The sequence below is a fragment of the Dendropsophus ebraccatus genome, chromosome 14 (assembly GCF_027789765.1).
Source record: "Dendropsophus ebraccatus isolate aDenEbr1 chromosome 14, aDenEbr1.pat, whole genome shotgun sequence".
Taxonomy (NCBI): Eukaryota; Metazoa; Chordata; class Amphibia; order Anura; family Hylidae; genus Dendropsophus; species Dendropsophus ebraccatus.
The window spans coordinates 72,910,571-72,935,083 of NC_091467.1; the positions used below are offsets into that span (position 1 = coordinate 72,910,571).

Genomic DNA, 24,513 nt, shown 5'->3' on the forward strand with positions numbered 1-24,513 from the left:
ACATGGACAGAGGTGGCAGAAGAGAGCACTGTGTCAGGCTGGAGACAATACACCACTTCCTGCAGGACGTACAGCAGCTGATAAGTACTGGAAGACTGGAGTTTTTTTTTTTTTTATAGAAGTGAATTATAAATTTCTGGCACTTGCTGGGACCAGTTGATTTGAAATTTATTTGCAGTTTTATGGTGCGTTTACACAGAGAGATTTATCTGACAGATTTTGGAAGCCAAAGCCAGGAATGGATTTGAAAAGAGGAGAAATCTCAGTCTTTTCTTTATGACCCATTCTCTGTTTATAGTCTGTTCCTGGCTTTGGCTTCAAAGATCTGTCAGATAAATCTGTCTGTGTAAACGCACCATTAGTCTGGGTGCTGAATTAGGATCGGTGGGGGTCCCTGTGGTCAGAAAGTGTTCGCACATCCTATATAAAAAAGGAAGATTTTTGGTTTTTTTTTTTAGCTAGTGCTACAATAACCAATAAGTGACCCATAAATGAGAAACCCGTCGGTGCCACAAGCTCCAGTAGTGACCCAAGTCCTTTCCAATGGGAGAAGAAGGCGCGGTCACCTGACTCCTCGGGTCACAAGACGCCTCTTTCTCTGTATTGCAGTTACTGGAAAAGTTGCCTTATTCTTGTTGTGCATTTATAATCAGCTGACCGCCCGGGGATTGTAGCTGCCAGACTGGCCATGGACAGCCATGGGCTGCTTCCTTATTTCAGGGACACTCACTTTAACCCTTTTAGTCAGGTATGAGAGTGTGTGATCTGCAGCCATACTCATCACATAGGACCCTGGGTACTAGAAGGGGGGAGGGGTAGAGGGGCAATAGCTGCAGAGTATATATAAGGCAGGGATGGGGGGGGTAGAGGGGCAATAGCTGTAGAGTATATATAAGGCAGGGATGGGGGGTAGAGGGGCAATAGCTGTAGAGTATATATAAGGCAGGGATGGGGGGTAGAGGGGCAATAGCTGTAGAGTATATATAAGGCAGGGATGGGGGAGGGGTAGAGGGGCAATAGCTGTAGAGTATATATAAGGCAGGGATGGGGGAGGGGTAGAGGGGCAATAGCTGTAGAGTATATATAAGGCAGGGATGGGGGGGGGTAGAGGGGCAATAGCTGCAGAGTATATATAAGGCAGGGATGGGGGGGGGTAGAGGGGCAATAGCTGCAGAGTATATATAAGGCAGGGATGGGGGGGGTAGAGGGGCAATAGCTGCAGAGTATATATAAGGCAGGGATGGGGGGGGTAGAGGGGCAATAGCTGCAGAGTATATATAAGGCAGGGATGGGGGGGTAGAGGGGCAATAGCTGCAGAGTATATATAAGGCAGGGATGGGGGGGGTAGAGGGGCAATAGCTGCAGAGTATATATAAGGCAGGGATGGGGGGGGTAGAGGGGCAATAGCTGCAGAGTATATATAAGGCAGGGATGGGGGGGGGTAGAGGGGCAATAGCTGCAGAGTATATATAAGGCAGGGATGGGGGGGTAGAGGGGCAATAGCTGCAGAGTATATATAAGGCAGGGATGGGGGGGGTAGAGGGGCAATAGCTGTAGAGTATATATAAGGCAGGGATGGGGGGGGGTAGAGGGGCAATAGCTGCAGAGTATATATAAGGCAGGGATGGGGGGGGTAGAGGGGCAATAGCTGCAGAGTATATATAAGGCAGGGATGGGGGGGGTAGAGGGGCAATAGCTGCAGAGTATATATAAGGCAGGGATGGGGGGGTAGAGGGGCAATAGCTGCAGAGTATATATAAGGCAGGGATGGGGGGGGTAGAGGGGCAATAGCTGCAGAGTATATATAAGGCAGGGATGGGGGGGGTAGAGGGGCAATAGCTGCAGAGTATATATAAGGCAGGGATGGGGGGGGGTAGAGGGGCAATAGCTGTAGAGTATATATAAGGCAGGGATGGGGGGTAGAGGGGCAATAGCTGCAGAGTATATATAAGGCAGGGATGGGGGGGGTAGAGGGGCAATAGCTGCAGAGTATATATAAGGCAGGGATGGGGGGGGGTAGAGGGGCAATAGCTGCAGAGTATATATAAGGCAGGGATGGGGGGGGTAGAGGGGCAATAGCTGCAGAGTATATATAAGGCAGGGATGGGGGGGTAGAGGGGCAATAGCTGCAGAGTATATATAAGGCAGGGATGGGGGGAGGGGCACCACACCGATGGCAGATACAAAAACCCACGCCGCCTCCCAGATGAGCCCAATATGGAGAAACTGTCACCTCCAAATTAGTTTTTTATCTCAGGTAAGCGCTATAAACTCACAAAGACTGGTAATCCAGAATATCTGATAATCCGCCAATCTGTGAGGTCCCATTAAAGTGGAACTTCAGAGTTTTTTTTTTTTTTTTTTCAAATAAAATCAACTGGTGTCATAAAGTTAAACAGATTTGTAATTTACTTCTATGTGAAAATCTCCAGTCTTGTGGTGCCTATCAGCTGCTGTATGTCCTGCAGGAAGCGGTGTATTCTCTCCAGTCTGACACAGTGCTCTCTGCTGCCACCTCTGTCCATGTCAGGAACTGTCCAGAGCAGGAGGAGTTTTCTATGGGGAATTGCTCCTACACAATGAAAGTTATTGGGGGAATAATTAGAAGCAACATAAGAAAATATTACTTTACTGAATGAGTAGTAGATGCTTGGAACAAACTTTCAGCAGATGTGGTTGGTAAATCTACAGTAACAGAATGTAAACCTGCCTGGTGTATACATATATCTATCCTAAGATAATAAGGTTCACACTGCGTTTTTGCAGTCCGTTTTTGCAGTCCGTTTTTTTGCAGAAAAACGGATGCATTTGTGTGCATCCGTTTTGATCCGTTTTCCTATAGACTTCCATTGTAAAAAAAAACGGATCAAAATGGATCCGTTTTTTTAACGGACACAAAAATAGTGTCAGCTACGTTTTTGTGTCCGTCAAAAAAACTGATCCGTTTTGATCCGTTTTTTTTTTTTTACAATGGAAGTCAATGGAAAAATGGATCAAAACGGATGCACACAAATGCATCAGTTTTTTTTCATCCATTCTTTGAAAAAAACAGATTGCAAAAACGCAGTGTGAACCTAGCCTTAAAAGGGCCGACTAGGCGGACCCAGGGGTCTTTTTCTGCCAACAATCTTCTATGTTTGTAATCTGGACAGTTCCTGACATGGACAGAGGTGGCAGCAGAGAGCACTGTGTCAGACTGGAGAGAATAAACCACTTCCTGCAGGACATACAGCAGCTGATAAGTACTGGAAGACTGGAGATTTTTTAAATAGAAATAAGATACAAATCTATAGAACTTTCGGAAACCAGTAAAATTAAACATATTTTTCTCTCTGGAGTTCCCCTTAATCAGCAGTGGAGCTGATCCCCCCCTGTTTGCAGTGTGATGGATGGGACGTTGTTATCGCTGTTTGTCCGGTACACGTTAATGATGTTCGAGGGGCCAGAGATGAGTCACACGAGCGATAGAACGAGGATTTAATTATTGTGGGGATAACAGGAAACTCCTTGTGAGTCTACAGGGTTTCCATGTCCGCAGTGCAGGGGGATGGTTCAGATATAATTAATGGCCTGATTAGAGTCCTGTGACTCTGATCGGGTCGGAGGGACATGTGACCCCACGTACACAGGCGTCCCGTGATATCATATCAGACCCTATAAGTGCCCTGAATAGTCTTCACCATCAAAATGTTATAGGAAAGACCAGGCGCAATCTGACCTGGGTACCTGCCACTATCCGGGGGCACCAGCAGCGTGCAAGGTGCCGATTATTAAAGGGGAACTCTAGAATTTTTGTTTTTTTTCAAATGAACCAGTGTCAGAAAGTTATACAGATTTGTCATTTACTTCTATGTAAAAATCTGCAGTCTTCCAGTACTTATCAGCTGCTGTATGTCCTGCAGGAAGTGGTGTATTCTCTCCAGTCTGACACAGTGCTCTCTGCTGCCACCTCTGTCCATGTCAGGAACTGTCCAGAGCAGCAGCAAATCCCCATAGAAAATCTCTCCTGCTCTGGACAGTTCCTGACATGGACAGAGGTGGCAGCAGAGAGCACTGTGTCAGACTGGAGAGAATACACCACTTCCTGCATGACATACAGCAGCTGATAAGTACTGGAAGACTGGAGATTTTTACATAAAAGTCAATAACAAATCTTTATATTTTGGAAAGTTTATTTTTTATTTTTGCCGGAGTTCCCCTTTAATAGAATGGGAGAAAGTGAAAGTGGAATGTTCTGTAGCTTTCTCTAAAGTTGTCATCTAGCCTAAATCCATCTCCATGAAGATATCACTCTCATTATTTGTTAGACCCTAAAATGTTAGTCTATGGGGGCGCTCCGCATCCACTATGTACATACTATGTAAGTCTATGGGGGCGCTCTCCATTCACTATGTACATACTATATAAGTCTATGGGGGCGCTCCCCATCCACTATGTACATACTATGTAAGTCTATGGGGGCGCTCCCAATCCACTATGTACATACTATGTAAGTCTATGGGGGCGCTCCCCATCCACTATGTACATACTATGTAAGTCTATGGGGGCGCTCCCCATTCACTATGTACATACTATGTAAGTCTATGGGGGCGCTCCCCATCCACTATGTACATACTATGTAAGTCTATGGGGGGGCTCTCCATTCACTATGTACATACTATGTAAGTCTATGGGGGCGCTCCGCATCCACTATGTACATACTATGTAAGTCTATGGGGGCGCTCCCCATCCACTATGTACATACTATGTAAGTCTATGGGAGCGTTCCCCATCCACTATGTACATACTATGTAAGTCTATGGGGGCGCTCCCCATCCACTATGTACATACTATATAAGTCTATGGGGGCGCTCCGCATCCACTATGTACATACTATATAAGTCTATGGGGGCGCTTCCCATCCACTATGTACATACTATGTAAGTCTATGGGGGCGCTCCCCAACCACTATGTACATACTAAGTCTATGGGGGCGCTCCCCATCCACTATTTACATACTATATAAGTCTATGGGGGCGCTCCCCATCCACTATTTACATACTATATAAGTCTATGGGGGCGCTCCCCATTCACTATGTACATACTATGTAAGTCTATGGGGGCGCTCCCCATTCACTATGTACATACTATGTAAGTCTATGGGGGCGCTCCGGATCCACTATGTACATACTATATAAGTCTATGGGGGCGCTTCCCATCCACTATGTACATACTATATAAGTCTATGGGGGCGCTCCGCATCCACTATGTACATACTATATAAGTCTATGGGGGCGCTTCCCATCCACTATGTACATACTATGTAAGTCTATGAGGGCGCTCCGCATCCACTATGTACATACTATGTAAATCTATTGGGGCGCTCCCCATTCACTATGTACATACTATATAAGTCTATGGGGGCGCTCCGCATCCACTATGTACATACTATGTAAATCTATTGGGGCGCTCTCCATCCACTATGTACATACTATGTAAGTCTATGGGGGCGCTCGGCATCCACTATGTACATACTATGTAAGTCTATGAGGGCGCTCCGCATCCACTATGTACATACTATATAAGTCTATGGGGGCTCTCCCCATCCACTATGTACATACTATGTAAGTCTATGGGGGCGCTCCCCATCCACTATGTACATACTATGTAAGTCTATGAGGGCGCTCCGCATCCACTATGTACATACTATGTAAGTCTATGGGGGCGCTCCCCATCCACTATGTACATACTATGTAAGTCTATGGGGGCGCTCTCCATCCACTATGTACATACTATGTAAGTCTATGGGGGCGCTCCCCATCCACTATGTACATACTATGTAAGTCTATGAGGGCGCTCCGCATCCACTATGTACATACTATATAAGTCTATGGGGGCACTCCCCATCCACTATGTACATACTATGTAAGTCTATGGGGGGTGCTCTCCATTCACTATGTACATACTATGTAAGTCTATGAGGGCGCTCCGCATCCACTATGTACATACTATATAAGTCTATGGGGGCGCTCCGCATCCACTATGTACATACTATGTAAGTCTATGGGGGCGCTCCCCATCCACTATGTACATACTATGTAAGTCTATGAGGGCGCTCCGCATCCACTATGTACATACTATATAAGTCTATGGGGGCGCTCTCCATCCACTATGTACATACTATGTAAGTCTATGAGGGCGCTCCGCATCCACTATGTACATACTATGTAAGTCTATGGGGGCGCTCCGCATCCACTATGTACATACTATGTAAGTCTATGGGGGCGCTCCGCATCCACTATGTACATACTATGTAAGTCTATGGGGGCGCTCCCCATCCACTATGTACATACTATGTAAGTCTATGGGGGCGCTCCGCATCCACTATGTACATACTATATAAGTCTATGGGGGCGCTCTGCATCCACTATGTACATACTATGTAAGTCTATGGGGGCGCTCCCCATCCACTATGTACATACTATGTAAGTCTATGGGGGCGCTCCCCATCCACTATGTACATACTATGTAAGTCTATGGGGGGGCTCTCCATTCACTATGTACATACTATATAAGTCTATGGGGGCGCTCTGCATCCACTATGTACATACTATGTAAGTCTATGGGGGCGCTCCCCATCCACTATGTACATACTATGTAAGTCTATGGGGGCGCTCCCCAACCACTATGTACATACTAAGTCTATGGGGGCACTCCCCATCCACTATTTACATACTATATAAGTCTATGGGGGCGCTCCGCATCCACTATGTACATACTATATAAGTCTATGGGGGGGGCTCCCCATTCACTATGTACATACTATATAAGTCTATGGGGGCGCTCCCCATTCACTATGTACATACTATGTAAGTCTATGGGGGCGCTCCCCATCCACTATGTACATACTATATAAGTCTATGGGGGCGCTCCCCATCCACTATGTACATACTATATAAGTCTATGGTGGCGCTCCCCATCCACTATGTACATACTATGTAAGTCTATGAGGGCGCTCCGCATCCACTATGTACATACTATATAAGTCTATGGGGGCGCTCCGCATCCACTATGTACATACTATGTAAGTCTATGGGGGGTGCTCTCCATTCACTATGTACATACTATGTAAGTCTATGGGGGCGCTCCGCATCCACTATGTACATACTATATAAGTCTATGGGGGCGCTCTGCATCCACTATGTACATACTATGTAAGTCTATGGGGGCGCTCCCCATCCACTATGTACATACTATATAAGTCTATGGGGGCGCTCCGCATCCACTATGTACATACTATGTAAGTCTATGGGGGCGCTCTCCATCCACTATGTACATACGATGTAAGTCTATGGGGGGGCTCCCCATTCACTATGTACATACTATGTAAGTCTATGGGGGCGCTCCGCATCCACTATGTACATACTATGTAAGTCTATGGGGGCGCTCCACATCCACTATGTACATTCTATATAAGTCTATGGGGGCGCTCCGAATCCACTATGTACATACTATATAAGTCTATGGGGGCGCTCCACATCCACTATGTACATACTATATAAGTCTATGGGGGCGCTCCGAATCCACTATGTACATACTATATAAGTCTATGGGGGCGCTCCGCATCCACTATGTACATACTATATAAGTCTATGGGGGCACTCTGCATCCACTATGTACATACTATATAAGTCTATGGGGGGGCTCCACATCCACTATGTACATACTATGTAAGTCTATGGGGGCGCTCCCCATCCACTATGTACATACTATGTAAGTCTATGGGGGGGCTCCGCATCCACTATGTACATACTATGTAAGTCTATGAGGGCGCTCCCCATCCACTATGTACATACTATGTAAGTCTATGGGGGCGCTCCCCATCCACTATGTACATACTATATAAGTCTATGGGGGCGCTCTCCATTCACTATGTACATACTATATAAGTCTATGGGGGCGCTCCGCATCCTTTATGTACATACTATGTAAGTCTATGGGGGCGCTCCCCAACCACTATGTACATACTATATAAGTCTATGGGGGCGCTCCGCATCCTTTATGTACATACTATGTAAGTCTATGGGGGCGCTCCCCAACCACTATGTACATACTATATAAGTCTATGGGGGCGCTCCCCAACCACTATGTACATACTATATAAGTCTATGGGGGCGCTCCGCATCCACTATGTACATACTATATAAGTCTATGGGGGCACTCCCCATCCACTATATAAGTCTATGGGAGCCATATGTCTATGTGAGGTGCTGCTCCCACCATTCTAACAATAACAATGGTGACACAATCTCCTATACGTCCCTATTGTTAGAGCCATAACCGGCCAATAACCCTGCCCCTCCCCCCTCCTGTGAGTGGTGCGCGCTGCGCGGTCACGCCCCTCCTGTGAGTAGTACGCGCTGCGCGGTCCCGCCCCCTGCTGAGTGTACGCGCTGCGCGCCCCCGCCCGTCTCCTCACACTCAGGCAGTCAGTGTCCGGCAGCGCGGGGATGTGAGCTCCGGAGCCGGGAGATCAGCGGGGGGGATGGCGGCTGCACGCGTGGAATATATCACTCCCTGGTGGGTTTACTGGCTGCACAACATCCCGCACCTGGAATTGTCGCTGAAACCCCGGAGCAGCGACTTCAACCCGACGGACCCGGGATACCGGGAGGTGAGTGCCCCAAAGCGGCAAAGTGTGAGGGGAGTGCGGGGGGCTGAGCTCCGGGGTCCGGTATGGCGCTATAGGGAGGTGGGGGTCATATAACTGTATGTCTATGTATATACCACCACAGGGCAGTGTATACACCACAGGGCAGTGTATACACCACAGGGCAGTGACTGTATATACCACCACAGGGCAGTGTATACCACCACAGGGCAGTATATACCACCACAGGGCAGTGACTGTATATACCACCACAGGGCAGTGACTGTATATACCAACACAGGGCAGTGACTGTATATACCACCACAGGGCAGTGTATACCACCACAGGGCAGTGTATAGTGACTGTATATACCACCACAGGGCAGTATATAGTGACTATATATACCACCACAGGGCAGTGACTGTATATACCACCACAGGGCAGTGACTGTATATACCACCACAGGGCAGTGACTGTGTATACCACCACAGGGCAGTGACTGTATATACCACCACAGGGCAGTGACTGTGTATACCACCACAGGGCAGTGACTGTATATACCACCACAGGGCAGTGTATACCACCACAGGGCAGTGTATACCACCACAGGGCAGTGTATACCACCACAGGGCAGTGTATACCACCACAGGGCAGTGTATACCACCACAGGGCAGTGTATACCACCACAGGGCAGTGTATACCACCACAGGGCAGTATATACCACCACAGGGCAGTGTATACCACCACAGGGCAGTGTATACCACCACAGGGCAGTGTATACCACCACAGGGCAGTGTATACCACCACAGGGCAGTGACTGTATATACCACCACAGGGCAGTGTATACCACCACAGGGCAGTGTATACCACCACAGGGCAGTGTATACCACCACAGGGCAGTGTATACCACCACAGGGCAGTGTATACCACCACAGGGCAGTGTATACCACCACAGGGCAGTGTATACCACCACAGGGCAGTGTATACCACCACAGGGCAGTATATACCACCACAGGGCAGTGTATACCACCACAGGGCAGTGTATACCACCACAGGGCAGTGTATACCACCACAGGGCAGTGTATACCACCACAGGGCAGTGACTGTATATACCACCACAGGGCAGTGTATACCACCACAGGGCAGTGACTGTATATACCACCACAGGGCAGTATATACCACCACAGGGCAGTGACTGTATATACCACCACAGGGCACTATATAGAACTGTAGTGACTCTATATACACTATACACCACTACAGGGCAATAATGACTGTATATACACAATATATCACTACAGGACAGTATATAGAACTATAGTGACTACATACATCATATATAATCCACATATATCACTATTGTATGGTATGGTGTATATAGTTACGGTGCTGCTTTTCTTACTATAGAACTGTATATATAGTTATATAATCCTTGTCTTACTATAGAGCTGTTTATATAGTTATATACTCCGTTTTACTATAGAGCTGTATATATAGTTATATGCTCCTTGTCTCACTATAGAGCTGTTTATATAGTTACATACTCCCTGTCTTACTATAGAGCTGTGTATATATATATATATATATATATATATATATATATAGTAATATACTCCTTGTCTCACTATAGAGCTGTATATATATATATATATATATATATATATATATATATATATATATATATAGTAATATACTCCTTGTCTCACTATAGAGCTGTATATATATTTATATTATATGGTTTTCTTTGCTACAATGTTGTTCAGTCCAAACCGTCCCCTGTGTGTAAAATACATGAGCAGCACCGATCTGTCTTATGCTGGTGGTCTGTTACAGTGTATAGGTGCAGGGAGTTCAGACTGCTTAAAGGGGTTCTCCAGGACTTTGATGATAATCGGATCCATCATTTTGAGCGAGGTGTACCCCTCAGCTGTCCTCATTATTGTTTATTGACCTGGGACTGAGCTGCAGTTCCTGGCACAGCCTCTACTAAAGGTACAGCGCTGTGCCCCCTAAATAGGAGGAGCATGTGCTCCAATCACCTGTAGGGGAGGTCTGGGAGTCGTACCCTCCAGTATATCGATGGCCGGTCCCAAGTCCCTGTATATTCCTGTAACTCTTAAAGGTTATCTAAACCTATGACATTTTGTCTAAACCCTCTGTGACCACTTATAAAGCCCCCAGTTGTTGGAGGTCCCCCACCAATACTGAGAATGGAGACGCTGCATGTCCTTCTATGTCGTCCCTGCTCAGCAGCTGCAGTCAGAGCCATTGACGTCAATGAACAGGAACATTTCCTTTACCTATGTATGTTTCACAGCTACGGATGCTTCAGAGCTGAGTTTGCTTGTGTAATGTCTCACTCTGTAATACTGCAGGGTTACATGCAGTCCTATGTAAGACCACAGCGGAGATTGGACTGGTGTAATGTCTCACTATACAATACTGCAGTGTTGCGCGCAGTCCTATGTAAGACCACAGCAGAGCTTGCAGTTATTCTCACTCACTGTCTCAGCTCTGCCACATCGGAGTCCCTGATAGTAAATTTCTTGATTTCTCGGTTTTCACACCTCCTGTTGGAGCCGCAGCCGTATAGTGTGATATCAGTAAATCCCCCCAAATCTGCCGAGATTCTCACCCGCAAAGTGTCAGCTCTGCTGCAAAGTTTATTGGAGGTGTTGCTGGATATATATATATTATATTATATTAATCACAATAGAGCGCACTCCCAGTTTCAGTGCTGGAGTGCCTAGCAACGGAGATTGGATTAAATCTCCAACTAAATAAATCCAAGAATTTTGCGGCACATCCGTATAGTGAAAAAAGTTGTGGTATTTTTTGGTACATCAAAAAGCAAGTGCAACGTTTCAGTCTCATCTCGAGACCTTTCTCAAGCCTTGAAAACGTTGCACTTGCTTTTTGATGTACCAATAAATACCACAACTTTTTTCACTATACGGATGTGCCGCAAAATTCTTGGATTTATATATACACATATATATATACACACACACACACACACACACACACACACACACACACATCTATCTTGTATTCTTGCACTGGCGACAAGTCTAGGTAGGAGATGTGTGGTCACCCTGCGAATCCAGGCCTAGGGGAGGAGAGGAGGCGAACAACCCCTTTAAAGCAGGACAGGACATCCCCTTTAAGCCAGTTGTGTGATGTCCAATCCTCCAACCTGAAATTTAAAGGAACTCTTCTCTCAATATTTTTATTGTCAGATATGGACAATGTTACAAGCATCGGTAAATCGCAACGTGTATGTCGCTTCCTGGCCAGTGCCTTGAAATTTCTTGGGGCAGTGTAAGGACAATAGAGGGGATGACCGGAGGAGGGTGGGGCTTAGTCAGGCTCCTCCTTGGAGCTGGAGAATACATGGCTTTGGGTCTTGCTAGCCATTTGCCCCGTGGAGGGGGTGGTAGTCACTACGAACCTTGTGATTCTAAATCTCTGGAAGAGTCCTGGTTATGCCATTGTTTGCCAGCCCTGCAGGACCTGTGTCCTGTCCTGTGGCAGCCTGTGCGGATTATACTGCCAGACCAACACAGTGGGGTCAGTGTGAGTGTGACCACTGCCAGAGACATGTCACTCACTTCAAGAAAATGTGACTTCTGACAGCCATGATGCTCGGCCGTATTGTAATCCTCAGACTGAAATAGAAACCATCAAGAAGGAGCAGCCAAAAATACTCTGCGCTATAACATAGGATTATAATCCACAAAGCAGAGTTGTGCAGCCCCCCTGCCTCCCACCAAACCTGACATTGTGAGCGGAGAGGCATTGCTGCATGCTGGGCAAGGCAAACGCCACGCTGTGTGACCTGTCCAGAGGTCATTGTACAGGGAGCGGGAGGCTGAGCTGTGAGCTACAGCTATAGTGATTGACTCTCAGCTTAGCCTCCCCCTCTCTGTACAATGACCTATCTAGACACTGGTGTCACCTGTCACTGTAATCCAGTCTGTGATTAGGAGGAGACTGCTGGAAGGTGATCTGTGCATGATAGGAGGTCTCTGCCTTTTTACAGGGGATGTGCGGCCGATAACCATAAATTTAAACAAGTCACTCAACAATGGTTTTACGGCCGCACTATTGATTGGATCTCATAAACCGCTGATTGTCGCCTGTTTGCTGCTCCCGTTATAGCCGTGTACAAGGGCCCTCAGATTTACAACTAGTGACCAGAATGAAAAGTACAAGATTATGGGATTATTTTCAAATACAGCTGATAAAATAATAATAAAAATCAGCAAAAAACATAAAAACACGATTTTTTTCGATAATTTTGTGATGGAACTTTTCCCATTTAAAAGGGTTTTACGGCCAAAATTGACAGATAAGTGATCCACAGGATGACTGACCAATCACTTACCGTGGGGAGATGATACCTGCCACCCACACCCGATCAGCTGCTCGATGCCCGCACTACATAGTGTATGAGGTCAGCATCCTCAGATCAGTCCATTTTGCCATAAAATTCCTTTAAGGTGTCAATCTAGCTTTTCTTGCCAGTCTAGACAACCATAATACTCCCAGAAAGCGTCATACATTGATCCCTCTCTGTCTCTTTGTCCCCCTCTCTATCTGTCTCATCACCCCCCCCCCCCCCCCCCCCCTCCCTCTCTGGCTCGTTGCACTACCCCACATGGATGCTAAGCTCTTCAAAGGTGACACTATGAATAACCTATATATCCTGTATGTCCTAACCCCCCTCCCCCTGTGCTGTATAATAAGGCTGCTTTACCATTCAGAGCTGCAGGGAAAAGGGTTAAAGGGGTACTCCGGCAAAAATGTTTTTCTTTTAAATCAACTGGTGTCAGAAAGTTATATGGATTTGTAATTTGTCTATTTAAAAATCTCCATTCTTCCAGTACTTATCAGCTGCTGTTTGCCCTGCAGGAAGTGGTGTATCCTCTCCAGTCTGACACAGTGCTCTCTGCTGCCTCCTCTGTCCATGTCAGGAACTGTCCAGAGCAGCAGCAAATCCCCATAGAAAATCTCTCCTGCTCTGGACAGTTCCTGACATGGACAGAGGTGGCAGCAGAGAGCACTGTGTCAGACTAGAGAGAATACACTACTTCCTGCAGGACATACAGCAGCTGATAAGTACTGGAAGACTGGAGATTTTTTAATAGAAGTAAATTACAAATCTATATAACTTTCTGACACCGGTTGATTTGAAGAAAAGATATTTTCACCGGAGTACCCCTTTAAGTGCATTAATGGTGGCCATATTGGTTGTCACCCAGCTTTCCCAGATTCCTATTACACTAAAAATGACTTCATTGGAGTTAATGTATCCGCTCGGCACATAAAGTGTTAAAGTATGGGCTAGGATGGAATACAGCGCTGTAAATTCCCACAGTTCTTAGCATTGTTAACATCCCCGCAGGTAATGGCGCAGTAATGACCGGCTCAGCTCCTATAATGGGTCCTAATGAGCGGAGAGGGAGCGAGGGCATTAATATTCAACGGTCCATCTGATCCGAGGCCGCCAGTAATGGGGGGAGGGGCTTCTGGCCGTCATTCAGGTGCTTTACCTAAAGTGAACCATTTACTGTAACCGTCTCCAGGCCACACACAGCCGTTATCCTCCTCACCATGTAAAGATCTAACAGACTGACGGGGGTCCGAACGCCCACACCCCGACTCAACCACCTGTTTCAAATTAGTTTTTTGAAGTGACAGTGCCCATTTAAAGGGGCACTCTGGGGGCTGGGCTAGAGATCAGAGACAAGAACCATCCACGGCTACTGGGTAAACAAGGATGCTGTGCTATCAGGGGGGAATTGGAGGAAACACTATATTACTAGATATATCATGGGGTGATAGTGGAGTACCCCTTTAAGCACAGGCCCAGTAGGAAGTCAGAGCACCTTATCTCCCATTGGAAAATCATGAGTTTGCAGCATCTAATGCAGCCTCATACGGAGCTGCTGTTCTTCCTTGATGGCCACCTGGACCTCATGAACTTTCTCTCCTGCGGATGTCGAACAGGGGTGGGGTGGGGGGTCAGTATATACTAAAGGTCAGCGTCCATCAGAGGGCATGAATTAATAATGTGAGGTGGTTTACATATGATGAGTTATTTATACATGATGCAGAGTGTCTCTCTGCACTACAAGATGTAGCAGAGTTTTGCAGTAACCAGACCAATGCAGCCTATATACTTGAGTGAACCCCTGGTTAGGTGGCGGAGCCGTTGTTAGGTGGTGGAGCTGTTGTTGGGTGATGGAGCCCTGGTAAGGGGGTGGACGTAAAGCCCTGGTTAGGTGGTGGACCTCTGGTAAGGTGGTGGAGCCCTCAGTTGTAGTAGTGTTGATTCTTGGAGTGGGATCCATTAATCTGGTGTCTGATAAATAGGTAAGGGACACAATAAATTCCATTGCGGGATTAAAGGGCCAGTGCACATATGGTGAGAGGTATATACAGTATATACACACACAGTGAAACCTTGGATTATAAGCAATTTGGTCTGAGAGTGTTTTACAAGACAAGCTAAGAATAATAACAAAAAAAAAAAATAGTAACTTGGCAAATGGGCAACATTTCTTAATATAAGCCCCCCCCATATCCCCAGTCTGATAAAGACCCTCATTTTAAAGGGGTACTCAGGCGAAAATCTTTCTTTCAAATCAAATGGTTTCAGAAAGTTTATGTAGATTTGTAATTTACTTGTATTTAAAAATCTCCAGTCTTCCTGTACCTATCAGCTGCTGTATGTCCTGCAAGAGGTGGTGTATTTTCTGTTCTGTCCATGTCAGGAACTGTCCAGAGCAGTAAAGATTTTCTATGGGGATTTGCTGCTGCTCTAGACAGTTCCTGACATGGACAGAGGTGGCAGCAGAGAGCACTGTGTCAGACCGGAAAGAATACACCACTTCATGCAGGCCATACAGCAGCTTATAAGTACTGGAAGACTGGAGATTTTTAAACAGAAGTAAATTACAAATCTATATAACCTTCTAAAACCAGTTGATTTGAAAGAAAAAGATTTTTTGCTGGAGTGCCCCTTTAAAGAAGCAGTCTGGGCTCAAGTTTTATTTTCAATAGAGACAGTGGAGGAGGTGGCTGAACATAAAAACATGCACCTACCTCCCCGGCTCTAGCACCAGAGTCCGCTCTCCTCCTCTCCGATTTTTGGTCCCCCCGGCCGCTGACTGGCTCAGACCAGGAAGCGGCCTGGAGACCTGGAACTGGAGCGGAGGACAGCAGACCCTGGTGCTGGAGCCGGGGAGGCAGAGCCCGGACTTCTCCTAGGACCAGCACCAGCAGGTGTGCCTCTACTTGGGGAGTTGTGTGCGGAGGGAGAGTTAACTGATTAACCCCTTCCTTACTGATAGCGTTCTGTATTGGTTCAGTCGTCTATATTGATGCAGAACACCTTACCTTATTTTTAAGTTGTCGAACGAATTGTCTGTGCTGCAAGTATTTGGATTATTAGCATGTTCCTGGAACGAATTCTGCATACGTACACACATACATGGACGTAGAGATTGTGTATAATCTAATATGGCCAATGATGTGGTGTGTAATGTGATATAGTGTATAATCTAGTGTGTAATAGGAGGCATGATGCAGCGTGTCATATCATGTGTGTAGGATGTAATAGGTGTATAATAACACACTTCCACATGCTATGTCATATGTTATTATGTAAGGTCCTATCAGACAAAGTGTTTTTTCGTTTTCACCGATAAACGATCACAAACGAACCCTTTTGCTAATGACCTAAAATAGTTCTCCATAATAAACAGAACGATAGTTGTTGTTTCGATATACTCCCAGCGAATGACTAAGCGATGTCTAGAGACACCGAAAGATTTGTGACCGATTACCAATTACTTTATCGTCAGCGCAAAAGATGCGATCAATGACCCGTGAATGACTTTTCCTTAGTCATTTGATTGTTGCCTGCATACACACGGAAAGATTATTGCTTTAGGGTACGTTCACACTTACCGGATCCGCAGCTGATTTTCTGCTGCAGATCCGCGGCAGATTTCATTTAAATAACTGAACACAGCATCAAATCTGCTGCAGATCCTGTAGGTGTGAACGCACCCTGAAGGAGAACTATCAGCAGGTCAGATGAATCCAACCTGCTGCTGGTATGTCCCTACTGTGCAGGAGTGTCTCCTGTGCCGCGTACCTTCCTCCTCGGCTCTGTTTTGATGTAGTTAGTAGTTTGTTCCATGGTCCAATAATACCATTAGAGCACCGTCCCGTCTCCAGCAGGCTCACTCAATTGATTATAATTAGAAAGGGACAGCTTCCTGGTACGGATCAGCACTATGGGGGAGGCAGAGTTCCTAATGATCTCACCGGACCATGGAACACACGACTAAATGTAACAGAATGGCGCTGAGGATGAAGGTAATAGACATACCCTCCTCCTCGGCATCTTCTCTTTACTCTTGGGAGTTGCTGTTGCTGATGGTGGGTCATCACCATAGAGGAGGGGGGGGGGGGGGCGGTGACTGCAGCTTTAAGGGGGTCTGCATGTCATGATGCTTTTTTTGCGGAGGTTAACCACTACATCATGATGTTTTTGTGGCAGTTTTAGAGCAGTAGCCATTGTTTATCATCATAGTGGAGAATCTTAATGCCAGGAGGGCGTCAGGGTGAGACATTTCGTCCTTTAGACTTTCGTCCTTTTGTGCCATCCGCTCCGAGCTGTTATTACTTGGCAGACAGTAAATGCCACACACGTTTCATGCCACGGCGGCATTTTATACCCTGCCCGCAATTACTGGGGCCATCACATCATACACCTTCAGTCTTTACACAAACGCCTGTGTAAATTAAAGGGGAATGTCAGGCTCTATAAACATTATTGTAGCGCCTGCCCATTGGTTATGTGTGTTAGTGCAGCTCGAGTCAATGAAGGTGAATGGGGCTAAGATGCAGTACCAGACATAGACAGGTGTGGTGCTCTTTTATTCTTGTAGTCTCTAGTCGTTTTTAACTCCATAAAGTTGCACTAAGCACTGAATTGCTGCTGCGTTGCATGGGAAGCCTTGATATACCTTTCAGGAACAGTGTGGATCCTCTGGTGGATGAAAACAGGTCCACAGAACTCAGGTACATAGCACTAGATAAGGCCCGACCCCACATAATTTTTTTGTGGAATGAGAACATTAATGGGGAAGTTCAGAAAAAGAAAATTATTTTCAATCAACTGGCGCCAGAAAGTGCCAGAGATTTCTAATTTACTTCTACTAAAAAAAAAAAACACATCTCGCAGTACTTATCAACTGCTGTATATCATGCGGGAAGTGGTGTATTCTTTCAAGTCTGACGCAGTGCTCTCTGCTGCCACCTCTGTCCATGTCAGAAACTGTCCTGAGCAGGAGAGGTTTTCTGCTGCTCTGGACAGTTCCTGACATGGACAGAGGTGGCAGCAGAGAGCACTGTGTCAGACTGGAGAGAATACACCACTTCCTGCAGGACATACAGAAGCTGATAAGTACTGGAATTCTCGAGATTTTTAATAGAAGTAATTTACCAATGTCTGGCACTTTTTGGCACTGACTGCCACAGAAAGCAAATACACTGACGTGTAAAGAGGCCTCATGGCTGCAGCTATCAGTTTTCTTCCCCATCCGGACTGATGACCAAGCTGTAGTGTCCTTTGACCTTCACTTTATACTGGAAAACCATAGAGTTCTGGTTATAGGTGCGGAAATTAATTTAATGGCCAGGCTAGTGAGCAGGGACTGATGGGTAATGTGTCTTCTTGAGGAGAGGGTCATAAAGAGGTGAAGACTTCTAGACCATTCATGCCCCATTAGGAATTCTGCATAACCTTTGGGAAGGGAAGGATCAAAATGGACAGTCCCTCTAAATGTTGCATACTTCTATCTCTCTCCATCTCATTCTATACATTTTCTGCCTTTTTAACTCTTTTTTTTTTCCCCCTTTCCCCTCCTCTTTCTCCTGGTTACTCTCTTGTTCTTGATATTCTGGATAAGTGAGTGCCCATCTGCTAGAGCGGGCTCGCTTACAGAGCCTGTATATGCTCCAGCATATATATAAATATTTTTGTATTTTAGCGATTTAGGCACAGCCCCTCCTGTATATAGAAAATAAAGGTTTTCTGTCCATGCTCTTCTAGCTTTTCCCTGCTGTCAGGAACCTCCGGGGATGCTTCTACACCCGTCTCTGTAGTTGACAGATCACTCAGCCTGTCACTGATCTACCAGAACGGCCCTTACTTACACACTCCTGGTTGAGCTGTCTAAGGGCCTGTTCACACTATGGAATGGGCATCGAAATTCCACCTCCCCACCTCTCCGCTCAAAGAATTGACATTAGTTTGCTCGCCCTCTTTTCTATCCCTCGTTCGCTCACACCTTTCATTTTCCCCCTTTGACTTGTGCTTTTCTCTTTCCCTCATTCGCTCGCTCCCTTCTCTTTCCCCTGTTTGCTTTCTCTTTCCCCCATTTGCTTGCCCTCTTCTCTTTTCCCCCACTCGCTCACCCTCTACTCTCTTTTCTTTACCCAGCTCGCCGGCCCTCTTTTTTTGCCCCCATTTGCTTGCACCCTTCTCTTTCCCCCGCTCGCTCGCCCTCTTCTCTCTTCTTTCCCCCGCTCGCTCGCCCTCTTCTCTTTTCCCCCACTCGCTCTTCTTACTTCTGCTCGCTCACCCTCTTCTCTCTTCTCTCTTCCCCGGCTTGCTCGCCCTCTTCTTTCTACTCTTTCCCCCGCTCGCTCGTCCTCTTCTCTTTTCCCCCACTCAGTCTCCCTCTTCTCTCTTCTCTTTTCCCCCGCTCGCTTGCCCTCTTCTCTCTTTTCTTTTCCCCCGCTCGCTTGCCCTCTTCTCTTTTCCCCCGCTCGCCCTCTTCTCCCTTCTCTTTTCCCTCGCTTGCTCGCCCTGTTCTCTTCTCTTTTCCCCCGCTCGCTCGTCCTCTTCTCTCTTCTCTTTTCCCCCGCTCGCTCTCCCTCTTCTCTTTTCCCCCACTCGCTCACCCTCTACTCTCTTTTCTTTACCCAGCTCGCCGGCCCTCTTTTTTTGCCCCTATTTGCTTGCACCCTTCTCTTTCCCCCGCTCGCTCGCCCTCTTCTCTTTAATTTCCTCCGCTCGCTCGCCCTCTTCTCTTTTCCCCCACTCGCTCTTCTTACTTCTGCTCGCTCACCATCTTCTCTCTTCTCTCTTCCCCGGCTTGCTCGCCCTCTTCTTTCTACTCTTTCCCCCGCTCGCTCGCCCTCTTCTATCTTCTCTTTCCCCCGCTCGTCCTCTTCTCTTTCCCCCGCTCGCTCGTCCTCTTCTCTTTTCCCCCACTCGCTCTCCCTGTTCTCTCTTCTTACTTCTGCTCGCTCATCCTCTTCTCTCTTCTCTTTTTCCCCGGCTCGCTCGCCCTCTTCTTTCTACTCTTTCCCCCGCTCGCTCGTCCTCTTCTCTCTTCTCTTTCCCCCGCTCGTCCTCTTCTCCCTTCTCTTTTCCCCCGCTCGCTTGCCCTCTTCTCTTTTCTTTTCCCCCGCTCGCTTGCCCTCTTCTCTTTTCTTTTCCCCCGCTCGCTTGCCCTCTTCTCTCTTTTCTTTTCCCCCGCTCGCTTGCCCTCTTCTCTCTTTTCTTTTCCCCCGCTCGCTTGCCCTCTTCTCTCTTTTCTTTTCCCCCGCTCGCTCGCCCTCTTCTCCCTTCTCTTTTCCCTCGCTTGCTCGCCCTGTTCTCTTCTCTTTTCCCCCGCTCGCTCGTCCTCTTCTCTCTTCTCTTTTCCCCCGCTCGCTCTCCCTCTTCTCTCTTCTCTTTTCCCTCACCCGTTCGCCCTCTTCTCTCTTCCCTCACTTGCTCGCCCTGTTCTCTCTTCTCTTTTCCCCGCTCGCTCGCCCTGTTCTCTCTTCTCTTTTCCCCGCTCGCTCGCCCTGTTCTCTCTTCTCTTTTCCCCGCTCGCTCGCCCTGTTCTCTCTTCTCTTTTCCCCGCTCGCTCGCCCTGTTCTCTCTTCTCTTTTCCCCGCTCGCTCGCCCTGTTCTCTCTTCTCTTTTCCCCGCTCGCTCGCCCTCTTCTCTCTTCTCTTTCCCCCGCTCGCTCGCCCTCTTCTCTCTTCTCTTTCCCCCGCTCGCTCGCCCTCTTCTCTCTTCTCTTTCCCCCGCTCGCTCGTCCTCTTCTCTTTTCTCTCGCTCGTTCGCCCTCTTCTCTCTTGGGCTGGGTTTAAAAACTGCAAAAAAATAAAAGCATAAAAAACAAAACGTTAGAAACAAGAGTTTATTGATGGTGTTTTATGAGCAGCAGAGGTTAGAAGCTGATTTGGCGGGTTTCATAAACAATCTGACGCTCCCAATACTGATGACATTATAGAATCCAGTCGTATGTAAACAAAGAAACTAAATGTGTGAACACGGCCTAACCCCCTCCTTTCCTCTCTTGTTCTCTATTACTCTCTCTTTCGTTACTTGCTTTTTCCCTGTTTTCTCTCTATCTTTCTCTTTTTCTCTTTTTTCATACGTCCTATGTGTAATTGATTATCAGTGGTTTCGGCCCCTTTAAGCCCCGGCTCACACCTGATATCTCGCCTCTTTTCCTTCTCGCTCTGTGCACTCTCTATGTGCTGCTGATGTTTTTGTGTTATTTCGGCTTTGCCCCTTTTGTTGCGGCTCTGCCCCCCGACACACACCAGGACACTGCCTCTATAATTGCCTGTCTATCCCCCCGTCTTCCTATTGTAGACTATGAAACATACGAGGAAGGTCAGGGGTCCGCACACTCAGGGCCCGGCCCTTTGATGGACCCATTATCTGCTCCTTCATCTCTTTATATCTCTGGGGGGTTCCCGGCTGAAATGACAAACAAGCTGGATTCTCTATTAGGAGCAGAATAGAGGAAGCGATGAGAGGCAGGAAGCAGGAGGAGGGCGGAAATTCTTCTAAAACATAAAGGTCTATATGTATCCCCCACCCCCCAAGACCACCGCCTTCCTCCAGATTCCCACAGACATCACAAGGTTTGGATATTTTGTGTCACGAGGGGAGGGGGGATTGGAACGAGGTCACAGGACCAAATCCTTACATAGAAGCCACAGAAAATCCCGGCGCACAAGAGATGAGCAACACGGGATGTGGTTAACGGGCGACAGCACGCCAGCGACATGAGTGGGGGCATTATTTATGTGTGACATCAGACATATATGTCCCAGTCCGACTTTATGCCATGCTTGTATAAATTTGCCGAGATTGTACCATGGTACGCCCCTGTTCCTTCATGCCACCCAGCACAAGGATCTTGTTGTTGGAGTTATTGCATTTTCAAGATCTCTCTTTGCTATGAGTGAATGTAAGCAGTCCTGATCAGGTCCAGAGGCTGAACACCCATAGGATCCTATTACACGGAGCGATTTTTAACGACGAACGATAAACGATCGCAAACGAGATTATAGTTAACCTGAAATCGTTAATCATATTACACAGAGCGATAATCGTTAGTTACGATCGTTATTGTGATCGTTACTATGATCGTTTATTCCTTCCGATCCCATCAAAACAATGAACCATGTGCAATTACACTGAACGATTAGTGAACAAATGCGGAACTTGAGCGAACGAATGTGGAATTACAGCAAACGATTAGCGAACGATTAACAATCATTTTAGGTTCAGATCTAAATCAACGACATACGAACAATTTAACAAAGTTTCCTTACACAGAACAATTATCGTTTGAATTCGAACGATTTAACGATTGTTCGCACGATAATCGTCCCGTGTAATAGGGCCCATACTGATGTCAGGCTCTGTTCATACGGTCATGGATTCCATTTACAGAAGTCACAATAGGGATGATAGATCAGTTGCAATCCCTTTCCTGTCTAGTTTGGCAATTCCCTAATCCGTTGCACAATCCATTCCCTTCATGATCTCCTTCCTGGTCAGTTGAGCGCCCCGCCCCCCCCCCCCCCCCCCCCCCCCCAGTCAGTTGCAGGATCCCCCTAATTATTATCTGCAGGATCCCCCCTTCCGTTCAGTTTCAGATCCATGCGACCGGAGAACCCCCTAACCCATCTCCCCCCCGATCATCTGCATGATCCCCCTCCTAATCGTCTGTGGTATCCCCCTCCTGTTCGGTTGCAGGATGCCCCTCCTGATCATCTGCAGGATCCCACCTCCTGATCAGTTGTGGTATCCCCCCTCCTGGTGTGTTGTAGTTTCCCTCCTGATCAGTACATCCTGTTAAGTTGCAGGTTTCCCCCTGTGGGAGCCCCCTCTCGATTAGTGGGATTCTCTTCATTGTGAGTTCCAGGTTTCCCCCCTTGTGGTCTGTTGCAGCTTCGGCTGTCTGCCCCCCTATCTTCCCCAGCCACTTGCAGGAGCCCCCATTACAATCATCTGCAGGATGTCCTTTATAGACACTTCCAGCCCCCCCCCCCCCCCCCCCCCCAGTCAGCTGTGGGACCCCCTCCTGATCAATAGATACCTTTCCCTGGTTATCTAAAAAGGAAAATAAGGCAAATCATCTTAAAAATCTGCCATTATTTTGTATCTCCAGCTCCTATGTGTTTTTATGGCAACGCACTCTGAAGAAACCCTGTGTAGTCTGATCCTTACCTCATGTATCTCTCATCTACTTCTTCCAAACACACATCTGGTAGCAAGAGGTGACATACAGGTAGAGGGGAGTACAACTCTAGCATCAGACTACACCGGATTTGGTTGTAGTCTGTTACTATGGAAACTCATAAATTTGTATTGGAACTTTTGTTTTTTTATTTTTTGATTCATTTCATCAACTAAAATTACATCACAGTTATATACTGAATATTTAAAATGAACGAGTCAGGTGACATGGAGTCCTTTTGTGTATCCAAATCCCCATCAATATCAGTATGTACATCCTCCATCTCTGTATATATGAGGACACTGATGCATTTGGTGATTTGGTTCTGCACAATGTCTGTATGACCAGATGTCAGTAGTGCAGCCTCAGGCCTTTGGACACAGTACAACCACAGACCAAAGAATGAGAACTACCCACATATTATACACCGTTTTTTTACCCTTTTTTTTTTTTGTTTCCTGCAGTCTCTGCTCTTCTGGGCACTGGTCATCGCCATCTGTGCTTTCTTCAATCTGCTATTCATCACCATCTATCTCATCTGCTTCTGCTGCTGCAAGAAGGGAGAAGACACCGAAACCAAGAAAACCGGTTCCTGTTGTGTCACGTGGACCGCCACCGTGTCAGGCCTCCTGTGCTGGTGAGACTCCTGTTTTACAGTGGCGTTCTGGGTCCGTCATCAGGAAATAAAAAACATGCTTGTAGATGTGGAGAAACCCAATGCTTAAGGCCCTAATTAAAGGAATATTCCAACCATTGACATTTGTAGTGATATTATGTCTCAGAGCTGAAAATCTTCACTTCAAATCAACTGGTTTCAAAAGGTTTTAGATAGATTTGTAATTTACTTCTATTAAAAAATCTCCAGTCTTCTAGTACTTATCAGCTGCTGTATATCCTGCAGGAAGTGGTGTACTCTCTCCAGTCTGACACAGTGCTCTCTGCTGCCACCTCTGTCCGTGTCAGGTACTGTCCAGAGCAGGAGAGGTTTTCTATGGGGATTTTCTGCTGCTCTGGACAGTTCCTGACATGGACAGAGGTGGCAGCAGAGAGCACTGTGTCAGACTGGGAAGAATACACCACTTCCTGCAGAACCCCTGAAGCAAACCGGAGCATGGAGCAGGTACAGTATGCTCCGCCCAGCGGGGGTTAACGGCCGGCATTTACATACATACATCCCTCTGCGAGTATGTCTTCTCATTCAAAATAAGTGGCAAGGGATGCGTTGTGCATGAAGCTACCCTTAGACTGGAGATTTATTAATAGAAGAAAATTACAAATCTGTATAAATTTCTGACACCAGTTGATAGGAAAGAAAATGAT

General features: G+C 46.8%; 1 protein-coding gene across 1 annotated transcript in view; it reads left to right on the forward strand.

Annotated features, from left to right (window-relative positions):
* Positions 1-8,424: 8,424 nt before the first annotated feature.
* The window catches only part of TTYH2 (tweety family member 2), a 48,229-nt gene continuing 32,140 nt past the window's right edge, over positions 8,425-24,513 (forward strand). Inside the window, exons 1-2 of the mRNA XM_069951530.1 lie at positions 8,425-8,653; positions 23,658-23,830. Coding sequence (XP_069807631.1) covers positions 8,525-8,653; positions 23,658-23,830 — 302 coding nt within the window. The 5' untranslated portion in view covers positions 8,425-8,524. The remainder of the gene's footprint in view (positions 8,654-23,657; positions 23,831-24,513) is intronic.